The sequence below is a fragment of the Coenobita brevimanus genome, chromosome 65 (assembly GCF_032717465.1).
Source record: "Coenobita brevimanus isolate Jiangsu-jjx chromosome 65, ASM3271746v2, whole genome shotgun sequence".
Taxonomy (NCBI): Eukaryota; Metazoa; Arthropoda; class Malacostraca; order Decapoda; family Coenobitidae; genus Coenobita; species Coenobita brevimanus.
Genome location: NC_137018.1, coordinates 44229801 through 44243649, shown reverse-complemented (window position 1 = coordinate 44243649; position 13849 = coordinate 44229801). Strand labels below are relative to the sequence as shown.

The window sequence follows — 13849 nt, the reverse complement described above, 5'->3', positions numbered from 1 at the left end:
AACCTTTCTTCCCTGTTGCACCCTTTCAAGCACTTCACCCTCTAAACTTCCACCCTTACTCATCACACTACCCAAATACTTAAATGCACTCACATTTTCCATTTCCTCCTCATCCAGCCTCACTGTACATTCACTGACTTCATTTCTCTTGAAGACCATAACTTTACTCTTCCCTACAGTCACCTTTAGATTCTGTTTCTTACACACTCTCCTAAACTCATTCACCAAGCCTTGTAGCTCCCCTTCTTTTTCTGTCAATAACAATAATTAAAAAGTGACATCTGGCACATTTTCACTCGTCACGACTCATGCCTCCCAGCAGTGTTACTAATATAGCAATTTTCCCACTAAATGTTGAAGTTTTAAGAGCAATCTAGCAGGTAAAAATTTTTTTTATATCTACCATTCATTTAAAGTCCCGTCTAGCATTTTTTTTTTTCCTTAATTTCCCTCAGTCTGGTGGATTTTTACCACTTTTTGAGACCAACCTACTGGATTTCTACAATCTTCCTTTGGCAACACTACATGCCAGGCCTTCCTTATGTAAGTCAGTCATTAACATGCCATAGATGTGGGTGGATGTGTTCCAGCCATTGTCACAAACCCCCTCCCCCCCCTCGTTTTTTATATAATTCTTTTTGTCTTTAGTTCCCTTCATTGTTGCAGTCTTGCTTTTGACAATCATCCTCTCCCCCTAGTTCCTTCACAAAACTGCCCTACATATTTTATTACATGTTGGATTTTCTTTGTGTGAATAAAAATTAATTTTCCCCCAAAACTGCACTGGTTTCACTAACTTACCTGAATACCAGCAGATTAATTTGCTTCCTGATAGCAACACAGGTGGTCAGGGGTTGTTTTTGGGCATACGCAATAATTTGTCTGTCCTGGTCTTCTGCCACAAGCTCCATTTGGCAAATTTTCTAAGACCTACCTCTCCTTATAGCTTATCTGTCCGTTAACTGTCCTCTACTCGATGGTATGCTAACGGGATATGCTTGCTGGAAGATTGCTAAATAAAGAGCAATAATCTGTTTGCACTTGACATGCTGGTGTATCGTGTTGATGATGCATCCTGCTTACAGCACTCTTGTGTTTTCCCACGTAAATACGGTATCACCTCGCACAGAGAATTAAATATGGATAATAATACAGGTAACTCGCATGGAACACGAGGGTTTCGTTCCTACCGTGCCGTGTTAGGTGCGAAATCGCGTATATTTAAACTACTCCGTATTTTGCTCCCTAGACCCCCCAAATGTGTTGTTTTGCTGTTATCTGTCACTAGAAAGCACTTTAAGTGGTTAGAAGGTTTATTTAATGTTATAACTCACAAATACAGTACTCCAGAGCAAAACTTCAACACACAAATACTGTACGTAAACACAAGGAAACATTCCGACGCCGATCATAGGTAATAAATTAGGTTAACTGGTACCAGTGCTTTAACTTACAAGTACATACCAGAACAGTACATATTTAACTTAGAAATGCAGTACTGTGATATCGAATGATTTCAGTACATAATCTGTTAGGAATGGCTGGAAAAAAAAAAAATGTTATGAATACATTTTCACCTTTTTGATATATGTTTATGGTAGTTTCGAGTTATTTTTTACGTTATCGTTGTGCCCATGCTTGGAAAAGGGAGCGAAAGAGTTGAATTTTCAGTCCTAAATGAGAAAACTGCACGTCCTCCAAGGCTAGACTCTGCCACGGGAGAATAAAGTGGAGGGTCAGTCCGATTAGCAATAAGGAAGTTGTGTCACAACTTCCAGCTCCCACACCACGAGAATGGCTAAAAATAGAATCGTAATGCAGTTTCAGAACTAACAATAAGTCTAATTATTATGAATACAGATACAAAGCAGAAATAAATACGTTTACAGACAGGGAAAACGTATTTCTTCCGTCATAACATGTTCATCTTTCTCAATCATTTTACGTTCATCTTTATCATTTTACCTTGTTATTTTCGCAATATATATTGCTGTCTCATAAACAGGGTGGTTGTTTGTGTTTTGCAAGGGAGGAAAAAGGTTGTATTTTCTGTCTGGGTCCAGATAATGGGTGTAACTATGTGTGGCTAGGCATGGCCACGAGCGAAAAAATCATACATCCACTCATCACGATAGCCGGTGGTGAACTGACAGATGATACATGAGACGGTGAAGTCAAGGTCATGTCCCAGATTTTCGTTCACTTCCCGAAAGTTTTCACAGTTTTCTACAAGTTGCAAACCATTACAGCAAACCTGAGCAAATAGGTAAAGATACCAAGACAAAAATGTATTTTTCTCTTATTATAAGTCTTTAACGAACAAACAAAAAAAAGGCAATATTCCGACGCCGATCATGGGTAATCATATAAATCAGGTTAACTGGTTACAAGGCTTTATTTAATGCTTTAATTGCTTACAAGTACATACCAGAACAGTAAATATTTAACTTACAAATACAGTACTGTAGAAAAGCAGTACAGTAAGAGTTTAACGAACAAACAAAAAAGGCAATATTCTGACGCCGATCATGGGTAATCATATAATTCGGGTTATCTGGTTACAAGGCTTTATTTAATGCTTTAACTTTATTTAAGTGCTTACAAGTACAGTACATACGAGAACAGTAAATATTTAACTTACAAATACTGAACAGCACTGTGGAAAAAACGAACAAATAGAAAGGGCAATATTCTGACGCCTATCAGGTAAACTGGTTATAAGACTTTATTTCTTGCTTTAACGTTATTTAATAGTACTTTAAGTTGCACATAAACTTACCAGAACAGTACAGTACTGTAAATATTTAACTTACAAATACTGTGCTACTGTACTCGGGAATGTCTCACTCGCTGAATAATTTCCCGCCTAGATCGTCACGTAATCAAAACAAACCGCGCGCTGCGGTGACGTTCGAGGATTTGATCTTTCAAAGGCCTCTCCTGCGTTAATTTGTAGTTTTCATAATGGTTTTTTAATCTTACGTTGTCTTATATGTATCCCAGCCCTTACCGTGTATAATTGCGAGCGCGTTCCGTGAGATCGTGTTCCGTGCGAGTTACCTGTATATGTTTAGATGTTTATTTTTCTGATTTGATGGCACTTGTGATTTCGACATTACTATTATCTGTGGATTTTATTTTATGGGACATTTTCCATTCAGTATTCTTGATTTAGAACGTGAAATAAGTATTACAATTGTTTCTCCGCATTTTAATCCTGAATACGTTGAGTGACAGGATATGCAATTCACATTCTATCGTACAGTGAAGCCTCAACTTTAGTATATTGTGGTTTCCTCACGTAATGTGAGATATAAACAGTAAAATACACTTATATACTGCTTTTTGGAGTTGTTTACCCAAATACAGTAATCCCGCATATTTCGCGGTAGTTAGGTTCTTGTAACCCCCGCGAAAAGTCAATTCCGCGAATACTCTATTAACAACTGAAAACTTGCACTTGTGTCCACCATGCTGCCCATCACACAGTCCATGTCCATACTGATTGCGAGACAATTCGCCGTCAGACAATTCCCCGTCAAAACATGGACGATTCCATTCAGAACAATTCGCACCCTGGACGATTCCCCGCCATTCTATAAATATACTAATCAATACTTTCATCAATATACTTATTATTAATTAATCAATACTTTAATAACTATATTTCAGGGGGATCCAGCAAAATCTGTTCAGTAGCGTAGGTTCTGGATATTATTTATTAGTTGCACCTTTAGTCAATAATTAACTTGTTTCTTCCTCGCTGTAGTCGCCTTTGAATTATATTCTAGCGTCACCCATAGCTATCTTCATTAATGAAGGCGAATTGTTTTGTGTTTGTTGTGACTGCGAATTGTCCCGAAACCTCCATACTCATCCCGAAATACCTTCTTACAAGATTGAAAGCACATACTCCATTATCAAGGAAAAACGTAAACACCGTACTGTAATACACAATTATCTACACATTTATTAACAAAACAGTACAAAATAAAAAGATGCATTAACTGGTGATAGCAAACACTCGCACGGTCGTTTCTTAGCTTGTCCAGTAACACAATTTTCTCTGCTAAGGTCATAACTTGATCGTTTTGTCACTCTGGAGTTCTTACTAATTGTATTATTAGCCTTTGGTGAGGCTGGCTTACGTCCTGGGGTCATGTGGAAAGCAAGTGGGAGGCAAGAGGCTCATATCATAGTGTGGTTACAACCACAACATCCACTTACGGCAGGCAGGCATGGACTGAAGAATGCGGGGCAGAGAGCAGTGTTGCCATATCCAAACAACGAAATTATGCTAGGGCAATGAAAAAATTATGCTAGATTGAGCATATTTGTTCCAAGTAAAAAATGAATTATGCTAACTTGAAGGTAAATGATAAAATTCTATACATATTCGTGCAACATATTAATTATGTATTGTTTACTATGAAAATATTAAAATGAACCTACACACAGTAAGAGGATAAATATCGGTATCTACCCATACTGCTTTTTCCCACGAAACTTACGTTTTTCTGATGGATTTTGATGTGATTCGTTCGATTTTGAGCATCATTTCCGTCGGAAATAACCAGATTTTGATATATGACCCCCCCCCCCATCCCCCTGAAATAATGAGGGATCTTTGGGGAATCGGGGGTTATAGGGAGGGGGGGAAACACAGAAAATGGTCATTTCCGACTGAAATGAAGCTGAAAATCGAATGAATCATACCAAAATCCATCGGAAAAACCTAGGTTTCATGGGTAAAGTACAAAGCTCAAACTTATCCTAACCTAACCTAAAACCTAACCTAACCTAATCCAACCTAACCTAACCTAACCTAATCCAATCCAACCTAACCTAACCTAACCTAATCCAACCCAAGCCCCAAACTGAAAGTAACCAACTATTCAAACATCTTACCTTATTCGTCTCTCTCTCTCTCTCTCTCTCTTTCTCTCTGATTTGTAGCTTTTATAAAATTATTCTAAAAATATTCCATTCCATTCTAAATTATGCTAGAATGATTCTAAAACTTCTAATATGCTAAAAAATATTCCAGACTCGAAAATTTGATCAAAATTATGCTAAAAGAATAAAATAATGCTAGATATGGTAACACTGGCAGAGGGGCCACGGGAAAGGGACAGAGGGTGGCGTGAGTTTACCGCGCTACAATTGGAAGCTGCGAGAATTTAAATTTTTTTTTTTTCTGTATATTCAAGGATATTTTTGTTGAACTTATTTATGCTAAGAAAATCCGCGAGAGGGCAAAACCGTAGACAAAAAATCCGCAAAAAATGCGGGATTACTGTACTGCTCTTTCTGGTGTGCAATACAGGAAATGTAACTAGGCAGTGGCAGCTGCCAGATACAACTTCCTGAGCGAAAAGTACTTGGAATCGGGCCATCACTTCTTCGGGCGTTTGTAAAGAGAAGGAAAGCAGTACCAGGAAACATGACACTCACCCAGGTGAAGAACACTGTGAAGCAGCTGAGAAATGGGAAAGTGGCTGGGGATGATCAGGTGTATGCAGAGATGATTAAGTGTAGTGGAGAGCACAGAATTAAGTGCTTGTTGGAGATATGTAAGATGGCATGGATAAGTGAAACTGTGCCAGTAGAGCAGAAAAATAGCAGTGATTGCACCTCTGTACAAAAATAAAGGTGAGCGAAGTGGATGCAAGAATTATCATGGCATAAGTCTATTGAGTGCGGTAGGGAAGGTACAGATATACCCCGGTTTTAACAATGCAATTGGTTAAGTAAAAACCCAAAGTTAGGTGGGGTATCCTATCTTGGGGTAAATTTAACAGGTAAAGTATAGGGATGTGTTTTGGAGCCTTGGGTTTCCCCCTTAACCAAGTCCAAAACTCACCCAAATGAGCCCAAATACAAGCTTAAAGCCAATTTAAGTGGCCTAACAGCCGTAAAAGAAGCTAACCTAAGCCTAACACCTGTAAATAACTCACTAAAACCGACAAATAAAATCTGAAAATCATCAAATATGACTGGAAAAAATCATGTTTAGTAAACTGTGCCCCAAAATGACAACGTTCACCCCACCTATAACTAAAACACATTAAGTCTAAAAACAGTTTGTAAATCCACCTAAACACATAATTTTAGTCTAAAATATAATCAATATCGGTAAAAAAATCAAAGCCCATCATTAAACTGGGGTTTGGCCATCGTTAGGTGGGGTATGGCGGTACTTCTATCCCCATCGCTAATCCAAGGTATCGCATCCAGGGGTATCGTATATCGAGATATACCTGTATAGTATATGGAAGAATTATTATAGAGAAAGTAAGAGAGCTATCAAAGGTCCTAGTAAGTGATGAGAAGGGTGGCTTTAGGAATGGCAAGGAATGTGTGGTTCAAATAATTGCAGTAAAACAGATAGTGAAGGTGTGAGAGAAGGACTATAAGGTGTTTACGGCATTTATGGATCTGGAAAAAGCAAACAACACAGTAAACAGAGAAGGATTGTGGAAGGTTTTGTGCATGAACAGTGTAGATGGTAAGCTGCTAGGTGCCGTCAAGAGTTTTTAAGATGGTAGTGAGTCATGTGTAAGGGTAAATGGGCATCTAAGTGACTGGTTCACGATCAATGTGGGCGCATGGCAAGGTTGTGTGATGTCCTCATTGTTGTTCAATATATTTATGAATAAGGTGATAAGAGAAATAAAAACATGAGTAATGGTGAGAGGGAGGATGGCATTTGTTATGAATGGTGATGGATGGAATATCTCAAATCTGATGTAGGCTATGCTGATGATGCATTGCTACTCACAAACATTGGACAAGAGTTTCATAGACTATAGCAGAGCTTTGTTAATGTCTGTGGGTATCGTGCCTTGATAGTACATGCAGAAAAGAGTAAAGTGATGGTTATTGAGAGAGAAAGTGACTCACAGAGTGATGTTACAGTGAATGGAGAGAGACTGGAATTGGTGAGAAAGGTCAAATACCTGGATACAGTGATAGAAAAGAGGAAAATGTGCAGAAGAAGTGGAAAGTAGAGCGACACAAGAAAGGAAAGTAGCTGGTGCTATGAAGGCCTTGATAAAAACAGAGGCTTGAGCATTGCAGCTGCCCGAGGCTTACATGAAGGAGTGTTAGTGCCACTTTATCATACAGATGTATGACTATGGTGTGGCATGAAAATGAAGTCAAAAGTAAGTGCAGTGGAAATGGAACTGCTGAAGAATGTATGTGGAGTATGGAGAGTGGATAAGATATGGAATAATGAGATTCATGAAAGATGCAGAGTGAGGAAGTCTATGGACACCAGAATCAAAGAGAGTGTACTGAGATGGTATGGTCATGTGGAGAGAATGGATGATAATAGTGGTGAAAAAGGTATATCTGAGCTACTCAGAAGGATGGAGGAGGCGAGGTAGACCAAGAAGAAGATGGAGGGATATGGTGGATGAATGTGAGAGGAAGGGTATGAAAGACGGTGAGGCTAGGGAACTGAGAAGAGATCGAGCTGGCTGGATGAATGTAGCGAGAAGTGCATGATCAGGGATTTGGCACCCCATTTTAACGTGACAGCGTTCGGACTGACTCTATCAGATAGGTATAAGTGAAGCTACAGAACGTGGTGAAATTATTTTGGCCTATCTGATGGGGCCAGGATTCCGTAGGCTTAAGTGACGTGTGAATGGAAGTGTGGCCAATTGAACTGGGCAAACTTAGGCTGTCTGGATGTTGCTACTTCTCACCCTGCCCTAGGGTGGGAAAGGAGGTCTGGATGATGAAGATGATAATGATGGAACATGGCTACCACCCAGCTTCATAATGGTTTCCAGGGTTACAGGACACCATTAGGCTTGTTACTCAATGTAGAGCCAACTGAAGTGGAAAGACGAGTAATAAAAAGTGAAAGGATGGAAAGGGAGAAGTAGGAAGAGAGAAGGGGAGACAAAGAAACAGAATGATAAAGGGTAAGGAAGAAGTAGGCAGCACTACATTAAGTGAGCGGATGATCGGCACCCGCACTTTCTACCAGTGATGGGGATGCATGGAAAAATAATTTGCAGTATTGTAAACCAGATGGTGAAAAAGGCATATGATAAAGACTATGTCATTTGCCCAGTCAAATTATGGATCTGGAAAATGTCTACTGGGTAAACAGGTGAGAAAGAGGATAATGACAATGACAGTGATGACGGAGGTGGTGGTGATGGGTAATGATGACAATGACTATTATTACATATATAAAGGTAATCAGTTATTATGTTTGGGAGTAGAATTGGATGATTATGAATATATTTAGCTTTAAGATAATAACTGGGCGATAAGTTATGCTCACAAATAATATTTTTGATACTAAGGCAAGGCTATTCACCTGGTGGTCTCTGGGCCAAATCCAGCCCTTGAATCATTTTTCACTGGCCCTTTGACAGAAGAATGAAAATAAACAAAAACAAATTTTTGTTCTTTCTTTTTATTTATATGCTTAACAGAAAATGTAAAAGCAAATAATATATTAACTTTTCATTTCTTTCTATGTGTAGGTGTTCAGAGGAAAAAATGGAAGTAAAATAAATGTATGGCTCTTCTATCAATCTGAGTTTCATAATCCAGCCCTACTCCAAAAGTAACTGAAGAGCCCTGTACTAAGTTATCAACTAACAATTACACTGGAATTACCTGAATGTGACTCCTCCAATGTATGTGCCGAGGAAGAGGGCGGTTTTGATAGCGTTGGCAGCTGGGTCAGTAGCAAAGTGCGGGAAGTCGTGAAGGTAGGTGGCAATGCATGTCAGCACTGCTGCTGCACCCACCAAACTGAAAGAATTAAACCTCTGAGATGAGGGGGGAAAAAAGAATGCAAGAACATTACATTGGGGCCGCCAGTTTGGAGTAAATGAGTTTGGCGAAAGAAAGGTTGCTGGTTCTTTGAAAGCAGTGATAAGAAACAGGGAAGTGAGCATGGAAGTGAAAAAGTTACTACATGACAGTATTGTGATACCAACTCTAACGTACGGAAGTGAAGCTTGGACATTGTTGGAAGGACACAAGTCAAGAGTGAGAGCCGTGGAAATGAGTTATTTAAGAGGAGCCTGTGGAGTCACATGGAGAGACAGGCTGACGAATGAGGATATAAAGGAGCGTTGTGGTGTTGATGTGGATGTAATAGGAAGCATTATGAGGAACACACTGAGGTGGTTTGGCCATGTGGAGAGGATGGAGGGTGAAAGACTGACAAAGAGAGTGTATGTGAGTGAGGTGGAGGGGGAAAGAGGGAGGGGGAGGCCGAGGATGAGATGGAGAGATGGGGTGGAGAGGTATATGAGGGAGGGGGGTGTGAGTTGGAAGCAGGGGAGTGAAATGGCGGGGGACAGGGCGACTTGGAGGCGATTTGTTTGTGGCCACCCCAAACGGGACTGAGGCGTCTGGCAATAGATAGATAGAGTTTGGCGACAGGTTAGAAACTTTCTGTCCACCAGTTTGGTGAGAAAACTTTCACTTTGGCGGCTGACCTGGTTCTGACTGGGGAGTTTGTTTTTGCAACTGCCTCTCCTATTGGTGTTTAGTTTTCGTTTTTCTCTTACTTTTCCTTTTTATCCAAAATTCATCCATCTATCTACTGCCAGATGCCTAACTCCCATAAGGGGTGGCCAAAATTCATACAGTAAGTTATTCTTTTCACTTCCTGACAGTATTTGTTTTGTCTCCATATCCCATGCGCATCCAGATCAGCAGCCATTTTGGCAGCCATCTTCGTTATTGGTCCCTGCCATTGTGAACTCGCAATCTTGACCTTGACCAACCTTTTGTGGTTGTTCTCCAGTTGGTGCTTGGTAGCTTCTGGCAATGCAATGATGGCTGCCGTGAGAATCGGTGGTGACAGTGATCACAGTGGAGAGGAAAGTAAGGATATTGGTGATGCAGCAGTCACCCAGTAAGACTGTCGACCCATAACACTTACTACTTTGGCACGATAAAAGACTCATAAACATGTTATGAGTTTATTTCCTACATATATTTACATTGTTGTCATAGTTATTGTCAAAAAATAATGGGTTAGAAATAGGAAAATGACTCAAAAGATTTTACTTTTGGGTAACCAAAGACTCCTATGAAGACTCCATAAAAAGTCTGCCTTAAGATTGGCGGGTTTCAGTTTGGCGAGTTTTTTTCAAACTACTGTGCTCGCCAAACTGGCAGCACCACCGTACTGTAAAAGCTACAGATTGGTACTGCTGCTACACACTCACACACACACACACACACACACACACACACACACACATAGATTAGTACTGCTGCTATACACACACACACACACACACACACAAATTATGTTAGGACAATCTAAGAAGTACAAATTTGGGGGGGAGGTGATAAATATGATAGTAGTAAATGGTATAATGGGGAGGAGACAGAAAAAAGTAAAGGGGAAAGCACAAGAGAGAGAGAAGCAAAGTAAATGTAAGGGAGAACAGTGACATAAAGGTTATGAACATTACTGTAATGTAGATGGATTAATATATAAATAAAATATTAAATAACCAAGGAAAAACCAGCAGTCATTTGTTTAGGTGAAACAAAGCAAATTACAGACATAAAACTAAAGGCACTGGATTGGAGCAGATATAATATATGGAGAAAAGACAGAAGGTATATCTTGTGGAGGAGTTTTAAATGACATTGCAATTTAAAGGCAAGAGAGGTGGAAATGGACAAAAACATGGCAGATGCCTTAACCCTTACGTGGCCGCCGGCGTCAAATGACGTTTAGCCAATAAATGGCCGCAGGGGTTGTTTGAACGCGGCCTATAAAAACTGCAAAAATTTTTGGGAAGTGAACGAACATTCTGAACATCTTTGGACTGACATGCACTACACTCCTATACAGCCCATCAAGCGGTTCAGAGCCTACTGCTGTGATGAGTGGATTTTCGATTTTTTCGCTCCTGGCCATGCCTAAACAAGCACAACTACACCCATTAACTCGACCCAGGCAGAAAGTATCATCTTTGTCCTCTCTTGCAAAACACACACAATCACCTGTTTACAATTATGAATTAATATAGGCACAAACAAAAAAGATATGATAATAAATGAAAAATATATTTTTGTCTTGGTATCTTTCCCTATTTGCACAGGTTTGTTGTAATGGTTTGGATCCTTCAATGCAGTGCAACTTGTAGAAAACTGTGAAAACTTTTGGGAAGTGAATGAACAACACGGACATGAGACTGACCTTCACTTCACCCTCTCACATATCATCTGTCAGTTCACCACCTGCTGCCGTGACGAGAGGATGTACGATTTTTTTGCTCGTGGCCATGCCTAAAAACACATAGTTACACCCATTACCTCGACCCAGACAGAAAATATAATCTTTTCCCTCCCTTGCAAAACACACACAACCCCCCTGTTTACGAGACTGCAACATATATTGTGAAAATAACAAGGTAAAATGACAGAGAAAGGTCAATGTGTTATTACGGAAAAAACATGTTTTCCCCCATCTGTAAACATATTTATTTCTGCTTTGTCTCTGTACAGTATTTGTAATAATTAGATTTATTCATAGTTTTGAAACTGCATTATGACTCTATTTTTACCCATGCATGTGGTGTGGGAACTGGAAGTTGCGACTCAACTTCTGTATTGCTAATCAGATCTAACCCTCCACTTTCATCTCCCGTGGGAGAGCCTAGCCTCGGAGGACGGACAAGTTTCTCATTTAGGACTGAAAATTCAACCCTTTCACTCCCTTTTCCAAGCATGGGCACAACAATATTGTAAAAAAAAATCAAAACTACCATAAACAAATTACAGTATCAAAAAGGTGAAAAAATATTCATAATTTATTTTCTTTCCATTCCTAACATATTATGTACTGAAATCATTCGATATCATCGTATCTCATGTATGTGCAACATTCCAGCATCATTTGCATTGTTTTGAGGGGTAAGAAAAAAAAATAACAACACCTGTGAAGTTGCACTGCAGCAGTACCTCTGGGTGGTGATATCAGTTGCCGATATTTCTGCAACTTTCGTGTTCCATTGCAAGCCACAGAAAGGGTCTAGGAAGCTGGGATTTGCACAGTTAGGTGCGTCTGAACTCTCTCTTCAATATGGCAAGGGAAAAAAAATCAATTTTCGAAACTTCAGAAAATGGCCCCCACGTCGGCCTGGGATGTACAGAAAATTCCGGACCCATGGCCACGGAAGGGTTAACAGTAGAAGTACAAAATGATTATAGGAAAAAGATGGATAAAGGAGTGGCTTATATGCCACCCTAAACAAGAACATGGAATAATGAAATGTAAGATGATATGGCTAGAGATATGTTGATGTATTTGAAAAAACTTGCAAAAAGAATAAATGGACTAGTTCTAACTGAAGACTTTAACTGCAAAGAAGTAAATTGGGAGGAGAATGGTGCAGGTATTAATAAAAACACATGGAGTTACAAATTACATGAACTTGTGGTATCAGATAACTTACTGGTTCACAACATTGAGAACACAAGAGTTGATGATGAACTATCTAGGTTAGATCTCATGTACATAAAAGACTCAAATGTTATGTCTAAAATAAAAAAGTACTGCTGTCCCTTACGAAAGTTGCAATTTAGTAAACCAGTAAAACGCCTTTGTCAACGAGGAACCTCGACCCCATAACATCCTGGAGAGTGGTCAAAACCCTTGGCTCTGACCACCTCCCAATCATTATCACTACCAAAACCAGAATCACCCCAGATGGCCACAGACTCACATACATTAACTGTAAGAGAGCTAACTGGGAGGACTTCACAACTGAAACAGAACAACACTTTGAAACACTAAACAGTACATCCACCACAAACATCAACACCGCTGTGCACACTTTCTATACAATTATTCAAAACGTAGACAAAAGACACATCCCTAGAGGCAACAGAGAGAGACACAACCCTAACTTCACACCAGAATTTCAAGGCCTCATCAGACAACGGGACACACTGTGACACTCCCCAACACCCAATACACAAGACACTGTACAACAAATACAAGTACAGTATTCAACACTCAAAAAAACAGTAAAATATCAGAGGAGCAAACACTAAACTGGAATAATCTCCAAACATTTGATCACAAAAACAAACACCAGCAAACACTAAACGGCACCACACTCTCCAACAGCAACACCACACAATCACACGCAGCCATCACAATAACAGACACCTTGCCTTCAAAAAAAACAACAAGCAAACACTTTCATCAATCACTTTTCAAATGTCAGCCACCTAAACCCCCATCACGATGACCTACATGTCATCCGACGTAAGAGACAGTTCCCCACAGACCCAGACTTCGCACCTTTTACCTACAGCTACATGAAACACATCCTTAGCAACCTTAAGCACTCATCTGCCCGTGGACCAGACAACACAAGCAACATACACCTTAAACACCTTGGACCACATGGCATACAAGCACTCACCAACAAATCAAACTACAGCTACTCACACAACACAATACCCAACATCTGGACGCATGGTACTATCATCACTATCCCCAAACCAAACAAAGACCCCACGTTACCTTCCTCACATCACACCATCACACTCCTCTGCACCCCCCCCAAAGTCACTGAACGACTGGTGCTACAACTAGTTACATCCCCCTAGCCTCATCACAACATGGTTTTAGGCCACTACACTCCACAAGCACTCTTCTTAAAGACCTTACACAGAAAGTTTTCGATGGCATGAATTCAGCTAGGACACCACACAAAACACTCATAGTCACACTAGATATTAGCAAAGCTTTTGATGCCAGCCCCTGCCACAACCTGAAACAAAATATTCACCACAAACATGCACAATAACCCAAAAAGATGGCTGACAA

The 13849-nt window shown here is 39.9% G+C and overlaps 1 protein-coding gene across 1 annotated transcript in view; it reads right to left on the bottom strand.

The window, feature by feature from the left end:
* Positions 1 to 13849, bottom strand: part of LOC145405084 (NAD(P) transhydrogenase, mitochondrial-like) — a 191692-nt gene that overhangs the window by 55669 nt on the left and 122174 nt on the right. Inside the window, exon 13 of the mRNA XM_080276595.1 lies at positions 8647 to 8784. Coding sequence (XP_080132721.1) covers positions 8647 to 8784 — 138 coding nt within the window. The remainder of the gene's footprint in view (positions 1 to 8646; positions 8785 to 13849) is intronic.